Genomic DNA, 13,656 nt, shown 5'->3' with positions numbered 1-13,656 from the left:
GGGAAGGGTTGAGTAAATTATAGTATATGAATAAAATGGAATATTATTGTTCTATAAGAAACAGGATGATTTCATAAAGGCCTGAAGAGACTTATAGGAATTGATGCTAAGTGAAATGAGTAGAACCAAGAAAACATTGTACATGGCAACAAGAAAATGTGATCATCAACTCTGATGGACATGGCTCTTTTCATTAATGAGATAATTCAAGCCAATTCCAACAGACATGTGATGGAGAGAGCCATCTACACATCCTGAAAGAGGACTATAGGGATTGAATATGGATCACAATACAGTATTTTCACTTTTTTTGTTTTAGTTTGCTTGCTTCTTTTTTTCCTTTTTGATCTGACCTTTCTTGTGCATCATGATAAATGTAGAAATACATTTGGAAGAATTGTACATGTTTAACTTATATTGGATTACTTGCATCTAGGTAAGAGGGAGAAAAACTTGAATTATAAGGCTTTGCAAGGGTAAATTTTGAAAGTACATTTGCATGTATTTTGAAAATAAAATGCTATTATTAAAAAAAAAAGTACAAGCCATAAGACTATATGAGGCTTTATCATTTTTATATAGTCTTCTAACTTTTTAAAATTTCTCAGTATTCTGAATATATGAATGTCTGTTGATTGAATTAATGTTTCTTCTGTAGTATGCAATTAAAACATCTTCAAAGGTCAGTATCCAAACTTATTCTATCTTCTTGTAGTGTTTAATAAATACTATAGTGCTTTATATAAAATGGGTGTACAGTAAACCAATTTACAAAATAAAAGCTTTGGGTAAATATTAATTTAAAACTTTGGATATGAGGCATCTCAAAGTCTGAGCTGATTAATTCATTTGGTAATTCAATAATTCATTTATCAAGCGTCTATTAAATTTGTACTATGTGGCCAGAAACTGGAAACTGAGTAGATGTCCATCAATTGGAGAATGGCTGAATAAATTGTGGTATATGAGTATTATGAAATATCATTGTTCAGTAAGAAATGACCAACAGGATGATTTTAGAAAGGCCTGGAGAGACTTACATGAACTGATGCTGAGTGAAATGAGCAGGAACAAAAGATCATTATATACATCATAAACAATACTATATGAAGATCAATTCTGATGGGTGCGGCCCTCAACAATGAGATGAAACAAATCAGTTCCAATGGAGCAGTAATGAACTGAACCAGCTATACCCAGGGAAAGAACTCTGGGAGATAGTCAGGACTAAGAACCATTACATTGAATTCCCAATCCCTCTATTTTTGCCTGCCTGCATTTTGGATTTCCTACACAGGCTAATCGTACAATATTTCAGAGTCCAATTCTTTTTTTACAGCAAAATAATGGTTTGGACATGTATACTTATTTTGTATTTAATTTATACTTTAATATATTTAACATGTATTGGTCATCCTGCCATCTGGGGAAGGGAAGTGGAAGGAAGGAGGGGAAAAATTGGAACAAAAGGTTTGGCGTTTGTCAATGCTGTAAAATTACCCATGCATATAACTTGTAAATAAAAAGCTATTAATTTTTTTTTAATACCCAGAAAATAAATAAATAAATAAATAAATAAAGCTTTGAAAAAAAAATCTGTACTATGTGTCAGACACATGGTACTAATAAGGTTAAGTTTAAAAGTATAATACTATTACTTCTCTGCTTTGTAAAGAATGTATTAACAAATAACCACAAGCTAAAGTACAATTTTCATAACAATGAATGTAAGCTTACAGTTAAATAAAATAATTCTGATTTGCCTAGGATCAAAAGTTTTTGTCTTTACCATGATGGTAGGTCAGTCAATTGACATGTAATTAAAGACCTATTATGTGCCAGGAACTATGCTAAGTGCTGAAAATAAAAAGAAAGTAAAATAACAACAAACACAGTTCTGCTTTCAAGGAGCTCAGTCTAATGGAAAAGAAAATATGCAAGCAATATACAAATTAGATATTTCCACACAACAAAGAGAAAATTATCAACAGAATTAAGAAAGATTTCTTGTAAATGAGATTTTTCCTGGGACTTGAAAGAAGCCAGGGAGGCCAGGAAACAGCGAGGAAAAGAAAGTATATTCTAGGTACTAAGCAGCCAAATGGTGGCAGTGAATAGACTCTAGGAAGACTGATCTTCCTGAGTTCAAATTTGGCCTTATACATTTACTAAGTGTGGGTGTGACCCTAGGCAAATCACTTAATCTTGTTTGCTTTAGTTTCCTTATCAGTAAAATGAGCTGGAGAAAAAAAGTGGCAAAAACACTCCAATATCTTTGTCAAGAAAACCTTAAATGGAGTCAAGAAGAACAACATAACATTCCACATCCTGAGAGATAGTCTAGACAAATGCCTGGATTTGAGATTGAGAGTCTTATATGGAGAAGACTAAGAAGACCAACGCCACTGGATTGCTGAATACTTGAAGATGAAGTTTAAGTAAACAGTGGAACTGGGAAGGAAGAAATGTATGAAAAGTTATGAATGCTGAACAAAGGATTTTATATTTGATCCTGGAGGTGACAGGAAAACTTAAATTCACTAAATGATGAAATGGAAGCGGGGACAACATGATCAGATCTCTCCTTTAAGAGGATCACTTAGAGGATGAAATGGGATGGACAGGAAGATGAACCAGCATGCTACTGCAATAGTCCAAGTGAGAGGGGACAAGGATCATGCTGGTGGCACACACAGTGCAAAGAGGGGTGGTGCTGTACAGTGTGTGCGCTAGAAACATCACAAAGGTAGGATCAACAAGACACAACAACAAACTGGATATAAGAAGATTAGATGAGGAGTCCCAGATGACACAAAGATTGTGAGCCTAGGTAATGGGATAACTGATAAATGATGCTGCCCTTAACAGACAGTTATAGGGAAGTTCAAAAGAGAAGAGGGTTTTGAGAGTTCAGTGAACGAGTTGGCTTATGTTAAGTTTAAGATTTAATAGGTAATATTTAACATGTATAGGACTGCTTGCCATATGAGGGAAGGGGTGGAGGGAGGGAGGGGAAAAATCGGAACAGAAGTGAGTGCAAGGGATAATGTTGCAAAAAATTACCCTGGCATGGGTTCTGTCAATAAAAAAATTATTAAATTAAAAAAAGAAAAAAGAAAAAAAAAAGAAAGCAAAAAAAAAAAAAAAGATTTAATAGGTAACTGGGAGATGTGAAATAAGTAAACTCGAGAATCACCATGGACAGGTAGGAAAATAATAAATGTAGAGGAATATCAAAGAAACTTGGATAAAAGAAAATATGAAGCAAAAGTATCAAGATGATTGATAGAAGCAAAGTACCAAGAGAGAAAAAGCCTTTAAATTTAGCAATTAAGAAATCACTAGTAACCTTGGAGAAGTTTCATCTGATGATGAGGTTTTTTTCAGTAAAATATGAAACAAAGTTCTTAGCTGAGAACATGAAGGTAGGGAACTATGGGAGAAATGAAAAAGTTCAGAAAACCTGATGTGGTAAATACAAAAGTGAGTAAGGCAGAGGAAGGAGGTGTAAAAAGACTGCTTCACTAGAGTGAGCCTTCAGTTGAGATTATGTAACATAAATAATGGACCAAGTCAACAAGGTTTCATTTTCTCCAATTTTGTTCAGCAGCATGTGGGTAGAATCAAAGGTAGTAGATGAATGAAGTGAACCAGGACTGAGGCAGGACAACACTAGAGATAAATTAAAGGGGCAAAAGACTTAAAAGAGGAGATTAATTGTGAAGAGCAATATGGAACAACGTCCAGCAATGTCTCTGTTGTGCTTGAATATCAAAAAGATCATAAAAAAGGGAAAAGGACCCACATGTACAAAAATGTTTGTAGCAGCCCTTTTTGTAATGGCAAGAAATTGCCAGCCAAACTGAGTGGATGCCCATCAGTTGGAGAACGGCTGAATAACTTATGGTACATGAATGTTATGGAATATTACTATTCTGTAAGAATGAGCAGAATGATTTAAGAAAGGCCTAAAGAGACTTATATGAACTGATGCTGAGTGAAGTGTGTAGAACCAAGAGAATATTATATACAGCCACAATAAAATTATGCAACAATCAATTCTGATGGATGCAGCTCTTTTCAACAATGAAGTGATTCAGATCAATTCCAATAGACTTGTGATGAAGAGAGTTACCTGTATCCAGAAAGAGGACTGTGAATGTGGATAACAACATAGTACTTTCATTGTTTTTGTTGTTTGCCTGCTTTTTGTTTTCCTTCTCATTTTCTTTCCTTTTTGAGGTGATTTTTCTTGTGCAACATAATTGTGGAAATATGTATAGAAGAATTGCACATGTTTAACATATATTATATTATCTGCTGTCTGGGGGGAAGAAAGAAAAAATTTGGAACACAAAGTTTTGCAAGAGCGACTTTCAGTTGAAAACTATCTATGCATATATTTTGAAAATAAAAAGCTATTATTTAAAAAAAGAAAAAAGAGGAGGTTAGTCTCAAGTTCAATTGCTTCAACATGGGCGGAGCCAAGGAGTATCAATATGCAGGAGGCAGATCTCACACAGCCTTAACACTTGTTAGGCACTTATCTTATTATAACATTACATATTTTAACTACCTGTGTTGGTATCTAATATCCATGAAGACAAATACCATCTTATAATTCTTAAGTTTGCATCTATTCCAGTTCTACCACTGTTTGAACACAATGGACACTTAATGTCTGTTAAATGTATGTAATTAAAAAAACCTCAAAAAAAACTGTTCCACTGTTTAAAGTTGACATCATAAGTTCCAAACTTAGACACAACAATGCAACTATCAATTATTATTGCTATCATGGATTATATAATTATTTATTTACTATGTGTTTTGTATTTTTATGAATTATGCAATTATTAAATCTTTTATGTCAAAAGAAAGTACAGTAATAATTATTTTATTATCAAGCGAACTATTTCTCAATAAATAATTGGTCAAAGGATATAAACAGTTCTCAAAAAAAAAAGAAAAATACTACAAATTGCTAAAAAGAGAAATGCAAAGCAAAACTTCTCTGAGGTTTTATCCCACACCCTGCAAATTTGCAAAGATGACAAAAGATGAAAATACTCAATATTAAGGAGTTATGAAAAGACAGGTATACTAATGTATTGTTGGTGGCATTGCAAATCAATACAACCCATTTTGGAAAGCAATTTGGAATTATGCAAATAAAGTGGCTAAAATGTCCACATTCTTTAACTCAGAAATTCCATTACTAAGCTTATACCATAAAGAAGCTGCTGATATGAAGAAAATATTCAGATATGTCAAAATATTTCTACCAGCATTGTTCATCAATTGAGAAATGACTAAACAAACTATAGAACATAGAATGGTACTGTGAAATATAGAAATGACAAAAGTGAAATACAGAGAAATATGGAATAATTTATATGAACTGATGCAGTTTAGTAAGGAGTCAAAAAAAAGAAAAAAACAAACCCAATACACAATGACTACAAGAATGCAAATGGAAAGAACCACCACACATACCAAAAATCAAAAGTGAATGCAAAATTATAAAGAAAAAGCCTAGCTCAATAGAAGAGATATGATAAGAAACTTCTATCTCACCTCTCTGCAGAGATGGGAGGTTCATAAGGGTTGTACACTGAACATATTTTTCAAACTTGTATGCATTGAAAAGTTATCCTGATTTTTTTTCTCTTCATTTTTCTGTCTTTAAAAAAAGTACTATTTATAATATGAGAGATTCTCTGGGAGGGGAAGGGTGATACTGGCAACAATATGGGGAGGAACTACGGTGATATTTTAAAAATACATCAATAAAAATTATTTTAAAAAATAATCAAATTAAAAGCATTGCTATGAGTCAAAATTTTCATATGAACTGAATTTAAAATGTACCTTCAATAACGCATGACAGAAACTAAACGCAGAGGATTAACTAAAGCTAAAGATTAGTATTTTGGAATCAAATAGCCAGTTCTTAGTTCATAACAAGCAGCTGATAAGATATCAAATTGTTTTTAAACATCCTTTTTTCAAATGAAAAGATATGTAATAATGTTTTGTTGTTTGTGTCTTTATAGGACTTTGAGGAAAAAAATTTTTTTCTTAAAAACTCTACATATGAAATTTGTGAAATCTACAAATATCTGTGGACTAGAAGGGATTTTTTTGGTCAAAAGATGCCCTCTGGGAGGGAAATTGAGGTGACCTAAAAATAAAATATGAAAAAATATATATTTAAAGCAAAAAATTGTCACTAGCTATTCAAGAAGTATTTGGGGAAGGGGAGGGTACATAAGACAGAAGAAACAAAACTTTAGAGAGCTTGAATAATTTGCCTAAAATCATACTTAGTGGTTGAGCCAGAGCTAGGACACAAGAATAAATAAATAATTCTTATCATTATATTAATTCAAAAGTATCAATACAACTAGAAAAACTCCAAAAGTACAAAGCCTAATTGGAAAGTGGGAAGAGACCGCAGGGAAACAGAGGAAGAGGATAGTAAAACAAAAATTCAAGCATTTGCGAAACTCAACAATTTTCACATTTAATGGAACCGGGAGAGTTTAGCTTGAAGAAAATCAGACTTAGGACAAAGAGGATAGTTGTCTTCAAGTATTCATTTGAAGGGCTATCATGTGAAAAGAAAATTCAACTTGCTCTACTTTGTCCCAGAGAGAAGAACTAGAAACAATGTAAAATAATTGTAGAAAGGAATATTTAGGAGAGATGAAAAGAAAACATTCCCAACAATTAAAGCTATCCAAAGTAAAATGATCAATTCACTAAAGGTCTTTAAACAAACCTACAAGATCACTTGTCAAGGATGTAATATGTTTTTATTTGGGTACATCCTAGATTAGACATTATCATCCAACTGAGATTTTGTCATTAAGTTCAAACAAAATAAGAAGCATTCACATTAAATGGAGAAAATTTACACATCATAACCAGTCTTTTCATATGTTAAGATACTTTTTCAAAAACATTAATAATAGCTAGTATTTTATATAGTGCTATAAGATTTACAAAGTGCTTTCCAAATACCACTAAATTTTTATCCTCCCAATAACTTTGGACGCGTTTTTATTATCCCCATTTTAGAGTATACTGAAGCAGAAAAATTAAGTGACATGCTCAGGGTCACACAGCTAATACCCGAGTCTGAATATGAATTCATCTTTTCCTGACGCCATTCTATTCACTGAACCAATTTTACATTATAAGCAAAAAATGGCCCAAATGAGTTTGAATCACTCAGCCTGGGCCTCTTTTAAAGGTTAAACAAATTGTCACAAATTTTCAAAGATGATGTACTCTCCTCCAGCTTTAAAAAAATGATAACCCTGACCTATCACATATGTTTCAAGTTACTTTTTCTTATCTTGATTATGGAGAGGTCCAAGGCCTTGAACAGAACAGGCTTTCAACAAACATTTTTGGAATTGAAAACCTAGACTCATGCTAAGTTTTTTATATTTCTGCCCATTTTTTTTAGCAAGAGTTTATCTCCGTGTAAAACTTCTCCTATAGAAACTTAACCTACAACACCAACCTCATTAATATCAAAAGCTAACTAGTTCAGACATTTTAAAGTAGAAAATGATGTTCCAAACTAATTTTTCTAATAAAAAAATTAAAATTACAAGAAAAAGATTTTTCCCAAAGTTCTTGAGCTACTTAAAGTCATGTCTGTTATTCAATGAATAAGTATACATTACTTCTTTACTCAGTCCTACATTATTTCTTTACTCAGTCCTGCATCCCAATTCACAATTTCACCTTACCTAACTGTCCATTAAGTTTGCTTGGAAACAAAAATTCCATTATATGCTGCTACTATTAAGTCTGGAAGAGTAATGATTAGTTCCAAATACTAGAACAAGAACTATAACAAGCATTTCTTGATTGAGGAATCATTACTCTTTTCATTATGTTAATTCAAAAATATCAACATAGCTAAAAAAAATCCCAAATATACAAAGATTAATGATGGGGAAAGGGGAAGTTAATAAGAAAAACTCAAGTGTAAAAATCAGCAATTTTCATATTTACTGGAACTCAGATTGTCTATCTTGGAGAAGACTCATGAGAGACAGAATAATATTTCTCAATATTAGCAGGAAAGGAAAGGCACTCTCCTGCCATCTGACTCCATGCTGCTAATATAATTCTAAGTGTCCAGTTCTTTCATTGCTTTAGAAGCTGGAATATAGACTGGAACACTGATAAAGAGCTCTTCCCTTTTCCAATGTTACACACAACCCATAAAAGTTCATGGAAGTCCTTCCTGTTGCAATTGCAGTGACAGGTAATAAAAGCTGTCCAAGATAATGGTACCTACTGCCTGCTCTGTGCTCTATGAGGATTTTCCTCCTATCCACCCCAGCTACTAATTCAGCTCTGCAGTTTCTCCATTGTCCTCAGCTAGCTGTGGTAGTTCAGGTAGAAAATATATTTTAAATCATCTTTTGTTAAAGGATTAGTTATATGGTGTACTTTAAAAGCACACTATCTTCTATCTTGACTGAATTGAAGGTATGTAAAGGGAGCCTCTCTCCAGAACTTCCCAGGTGTGGTTTACTTATTCTGCTTGCCACCACTCTCCATTGTAGGTCCCAACTGACACCTGTCACTTGATTCCAAGAAACTGGAATCCAAGTTTTGGCCTCCAAGAGGCTCTGATGATCTATGCTCATTTTAGAGTCAACAAGTCTTTTTCCTGAAGAGCTTTCAAACTATGCTTGTCTCTGGCATTGTTTCTTGGAATCAAGTGACAGGTGTCAGTTGGGACCTACAATGGAGAGTGGTGGCAAACAGAATAAGTAAACCACACCTGGGAAGTTCTGGAGAGAGGCTCCCTTTACATACCTTCAATTCAGTCAAGATAGAAGATAGTGTGCTTTTAAAGTACACCATATAACTAATCCTTTAACAAAAGATGATTTAAAATATATTTTCTACCTGAACTGCAAAAGACACAAGTTTGGTTTGAGTTCAGTTCATTTTTCTCTAAATTACATCTAAATATGAAAATGCTCCAATAAACAGAAACAAAGTAGCCGGTCCCAAGAGAATTTCCACCTTATATGGCAATATTACACATGCAACAATAATTACTAAAAGAAATTAAACACCTGTTACTTATCTTTTCCTCCTCCAAAGAAGCCTTAGGATAGTTAGGTATCATAAAAAGGAAATCACATCTTGTAAATTACTACAGACAGAGACTACTCCTTACCAGATTTTTTCTCCACTTAACTGGGGGGAAGAGGAAAATGAACTGTAGTCAACAGTGAGTTTTTTCAGAGTGTGGTAGGGTTTCAGACAACAGTGCTTGAGAAACAATAACTCCACTGAAACCAATCCTTAGTTCCTTTCCTCAAAACCACAATAGCAGGATTCTAACAGTTTCCCAACATTTGTAACCAGGCTTGTAACTGTCTCATAAATGACAATCAGAGACAAACAAAATGAAAATACAATCCTATCTGAAGCTTTTGGACACCGTCAGACTAGAAGTCGAGATATTTCAACTTACACCAGTCATCCAGAGAATGGAAAACTATTTTGCCTTTTAAGGAGACTTCAGGAATAACTTAAAGGTAGGGATGAATGACGTTTGTACATTCAATGAAACTGTTTGAGGGTTGCCATTTTTTCATTCATTCCATAGGTGTTGAGCGAGCGGTGTCAGCTGCTTGTACAACCCTTCTCAGTCCCAGGTTGGGGATGGCCAGTCACATGCTATCTTTTTCTTTTCCTCCCAATGCCCCATTCGCGTGTTGGACGTCTACTTTCCCACTCCGAGGCCCTACTGCGGCAAGCCCTGTCTTCTTCCTTATTTCAACTTCGATTTAATTAGCAGGGATAACTCTTCGGCGGCAGATTGACAACTCCCGCATCCAGATGGCCCGGAGAGCGCTCCGGAAAAGGGCGCGAGACCGTGCAGTCGGGGCAGGAGAGCTACCCCAAGAACCCCGCCTCCTGGCACCCCGAAGGGGGCTCAGCTCAAGACTCTCCCCGATAGCCTTCCCCAGACCCGAGAGTAGAAAAGACACCAATCAAAAGCTCGGAGGGGGGGGGAGCGGGCGGAGTTCGTAGAGGCCGGGAAGGAATACACTTCGGAACAGCGCCCTGCACACATTAGGCACTCTATAAATGCACACTATGCGGATCGGAGTTTGGGAACCTGGAGAAGCCCTGAATTGTACAATGAGGGACAGTGGCCCGGGTGACACCCCCCCACACACACACACACATACACCCGATTTCGGAAGGGCCTTGAATGGGGGGGCCGGGGTGAGGAAGGCGCCCCGCGCCGGGGGCGGAGGCCGGCCGGAGCCCCGCGGGAGGAAGGCGGCGGCCAGACCTCAGCCGACGTGGCTATTCTATTGGGGGCGTGGGGGTAGCCCCTGACCTCGGGCCTCTCAACCAGGCTCGCGGGGCTGGGCTCACCTCATCCTCCTTGTGGTTCCGGATGCCGCGGACTAGATCTTGCAGGTTCTTGTCGAACATGCGATCGATGCTGCCCTTCACCATCTTTAGCGCCATCGCGGCGGCAGCCGGAGCCGGACCAGGGCTGGGGCTGCCGGGGCGGAGGGAGCGAGCTGACGGGCGGGGGTCGCCGGGCCGGGCCTGCCGCCAGGGGCGTTCCGAAGTGAGGGAGGGAGGAAGGGCAGGGGGCCGGGCCAGAGGCCGTCACATCCCAGGAGCAGGCAGCCCGGGGCGGCGGAGGAGGAGGAGGAGGAGGAGGAACCGGCGCCGGCTTGCTGCCTGCTTGTTTCTTCCCTCAGTGCTCCCGCTCCAGTCAGATTGCAAATGGCGGACAAAATGGCGGCGCGGTCAGCTGACAGTTCTCGCCGCTCCCTCCTCCTCTCTTCGCTTCTCGTAGGCCACGCCCCCTTGTCCTGGCCCCGCCTCTCTCCAAGACTGGTCCCGCCTGGTTCCCAAGGACGCCGAATCCGGCTTCCCCCACCCCTAGCTGCCGCGCGCCACGTTTCCTTAGCGACCCCTGGGCCACCCAATCAGAACGTCCTTGGCTCCTCCTCTGTGCCCTGAGAGCCTTTCCCTCTCACCCTCTGACAAGCTCAGGCCCCGCCTTGGATTCTCCTCCGCGGGCCCCGCCCCATTGTTTTTAGTCCCACCCACTAAGGCTCTAAAATTTGTCTCATTGGTAATTTAGAAGTATGGCCACGCCTCTTTCGGCCTCCTTTCCCCTCCACCACCTTGGACCCACCCTTCCCTGAGTGACAGCTGACGGGGCAAGTGTGAAAAAGGCTGGAAGCCTTGACACGCGTATCTTGGAACACTAAGCTTCTACAGGCCCAGTTGGCTGCCTTGCTGCCCATTAGCCTGGCAGGAGCCGAATGGATGACCGATGCTTTCATTTTCTTTGCATCATCCATTCACTCATTCATGAAATTCACTTGTAATGAGGTCCTATAGCATGCAGAGCAAATGTTTGGAAAAGCGAAGTTTAGAAGAGAGCTCAGTTTATGGAATTTATGGAGCTCACAGACTCAGTGAAGAAGAATAAGAACGTTTGTTCCTAATAGTACATGAGCAGCACATAAGAGTGACATAGACCACGTGCTATCTGGGATGGGACACTAAATGGCCCAGTGGATAAAGCCCTATCCACTATGGGAAAGGTGTGAGTTCATTAGCTGTGTCATTCTGGGCAAATCACTTAACCTCGGTCTGAGTTCCCTCTTCTGCAAAATGATCTTAATAAGAGTATCTATCTCCCAGAGTTGTGAGGATCAAATGGAACAATATTTGTAAAGGGGGGAGGAGAGTAGATAGTCTAATTGGCGGGACAAGGGAAAGAAGGGACCTTTAAGTAGAGCGGTAAAGATGGGTATAATATATTTAACCTATATCAAGTTGCTTACTGTCTTGGGGAAGGGATATATAAGAGAGGAAGAGAGAAAAATTTATAATACAAAATTTCACCAAAATGAGTATTGAAAAGTATCTTTACATGTATTTGGAAAAATAAAATATTATTGAAAAAAATTTAAATGGGCAGGAATTGAAGAGATATTGGACAGCTTAAGCTGTTAGAAATTTGTTCCTACTTGAGGGTTTAGACAGAGACAGATAAACAGATAGATAGATGTTGGAATCCTATATTGGAGATAATAAAAGATCTGAACTTTTATCACCTGGCTGCTTTTTGAGAAGAAAAAGCTCACCACAGATAGATATGGATAAATTGATTGATTTTGACTTTCCATACATTCCCAGCTCTTAGCATAATGCTTGACACATAGTAGGAACTTAATAAATGCTGGTGGACAAGCTGACAATATCATTGTAGCTTCCTTCCACTCAATTAATCAACAATCATTTATTAAGTGTCTATGTGCCAGATACTTTGCTAGTCATTAGGGTTCAGGGAGAGGAGATGGGAGAGAAGTACTTAATATGTTAACTTTTTTTTTTTTCTTTCTGAGGTACTTGGGGTTAAGTGATTGCCCAGGGTCACATAGCTTGGATGTGTTAAGAGGTCAAATTTGAATTCAAGTCCTCCAGACTTCAGGGCTAGTGCTCTATCCACCACCATCTAGCTCCCCCTAATTATATGTTAATTTTCAAGCTGGAACTAGAGGGCACACCTGGGAGAACCAAAGCCACTGAAATTTGCACTCCCTAGGACCATTGGTCTTCATCTTCACCCAGGACATTTTCTATCTTAAGGGCATCCCACAAGGTACCTCCTACCAGTTTCTCATTTCTCCATCTACTCCTTTTCCCCATCTTCTTCTGAGAAATGGATTAAAGTCAACATGATGTTCTCCATAAATAATAACTAATATTTATATAGTCATTAGTTTGTAAAGTGCATTACATATATTATCTAATTTAAGGTACAATTCTTATCCCTATTTTTATAAATTAAAAAAAAAAATCCAGCTTCAAACCTTCAGATTACAGAGGTAAATCTGACTCCAGCACTATCCATTGCAGTACCTCACCCACCTCTAGAAAAGGCATGTCTTTTCTACTTAAAGAAACTAAGATGTCAGAAGCACCTAGGTGGCACAATAGATAGAGCACCAGCCCTGAAGTCAGAAGGACCCGAGTTCAAATTTGACTTCAAACACTAAACACATCCTAGTTGTGTGAACCTGGATAAGTCACTCAACCCTAATTGTCTCTGAAAAAAAAATTAAAAAAAAAAAAAAAAGAAACTAAGATGTCAGAGTAGAAGATACTCTAAAATGGAAATTCCAAAGAATACCATTTCTAAAATCCAGAACTCTCAAACAGAAGAAAAATACTTTAAGCACCCAGAAAAAATAAATGCAAATATCAGGAAATCACAATATGGATCACAAAAGTTTTAGCAGGTATCACAAAGCAAAAATAGAGAACAGGAAATGAGATATTTCAAAAGACAAAAGAAGAAGGTGTATAACTAAAAAATATCAAACATAATTAAATATAATACTGCACAGGGAAAAATGGATCTTAGATGAAACAGAGGACTTCTAAACATTCCTAATGAAAAAAATTAGAATTGAAAAGAAAAACTGAAATATAAATATAGGGGATGACAAAAATTAAAGAAAAACTAAAAATGAACAAAGGGGACTTTATAAGGACAAACTGTTTACATTCTAATAGGGGAGGTATTAGAAAGGTTCTTTCATAACCCTGATTTCACAA

At 37.4% G+C, this 13,656-nt stretch overlaps 1 protein-coding gene across 1 annotated transcript in view; it reads right to left on the bottom strand.

Moving 5' to 3' along the window:
• AP3D1 (adaptor related protein complex 3 subunit delta 1) overlaps positions 1-10,548 on the bottom strand; it is a 140,757-nt gene extending 130,209 nt beyond the window's left edge. The window contains exon 1 of the mRNA XM_051972248.1: positions 10,438-10,548. Coding sequence (XP_051828208.1) covers positions 10,438-10,533 — 96 coding nt within the window. The 5' untranslated portion in view covers positions 10,534-10,548. The remainder of the gene's footprint in view (positions 1-10,437) is intronic.
• Between the last annotated feature and the right edge of the window lie 3,108 nt (positions 10,549-13,656).

The sequence above is a fragment of the Antechinus flavipes genome, chromosome 1 (genome assembly GCF_016432865.1).
Source record: "Antechinus flavipes isolate AdamAnt ecotype Samford, QLD, Australia chromosome 1, AdamAnt_v2, whole genome shotgun sequence".
Taxonomy (NCBI): Eukaryota; Metazoa; Chordata; class Mammalia; order Dasyuromorphia; family Dasyuridae; genus Antechinus; species Antechinus flavipes.
This window is presented reverse-complemented; position numbering and strand designations above follow the sequence as displayed.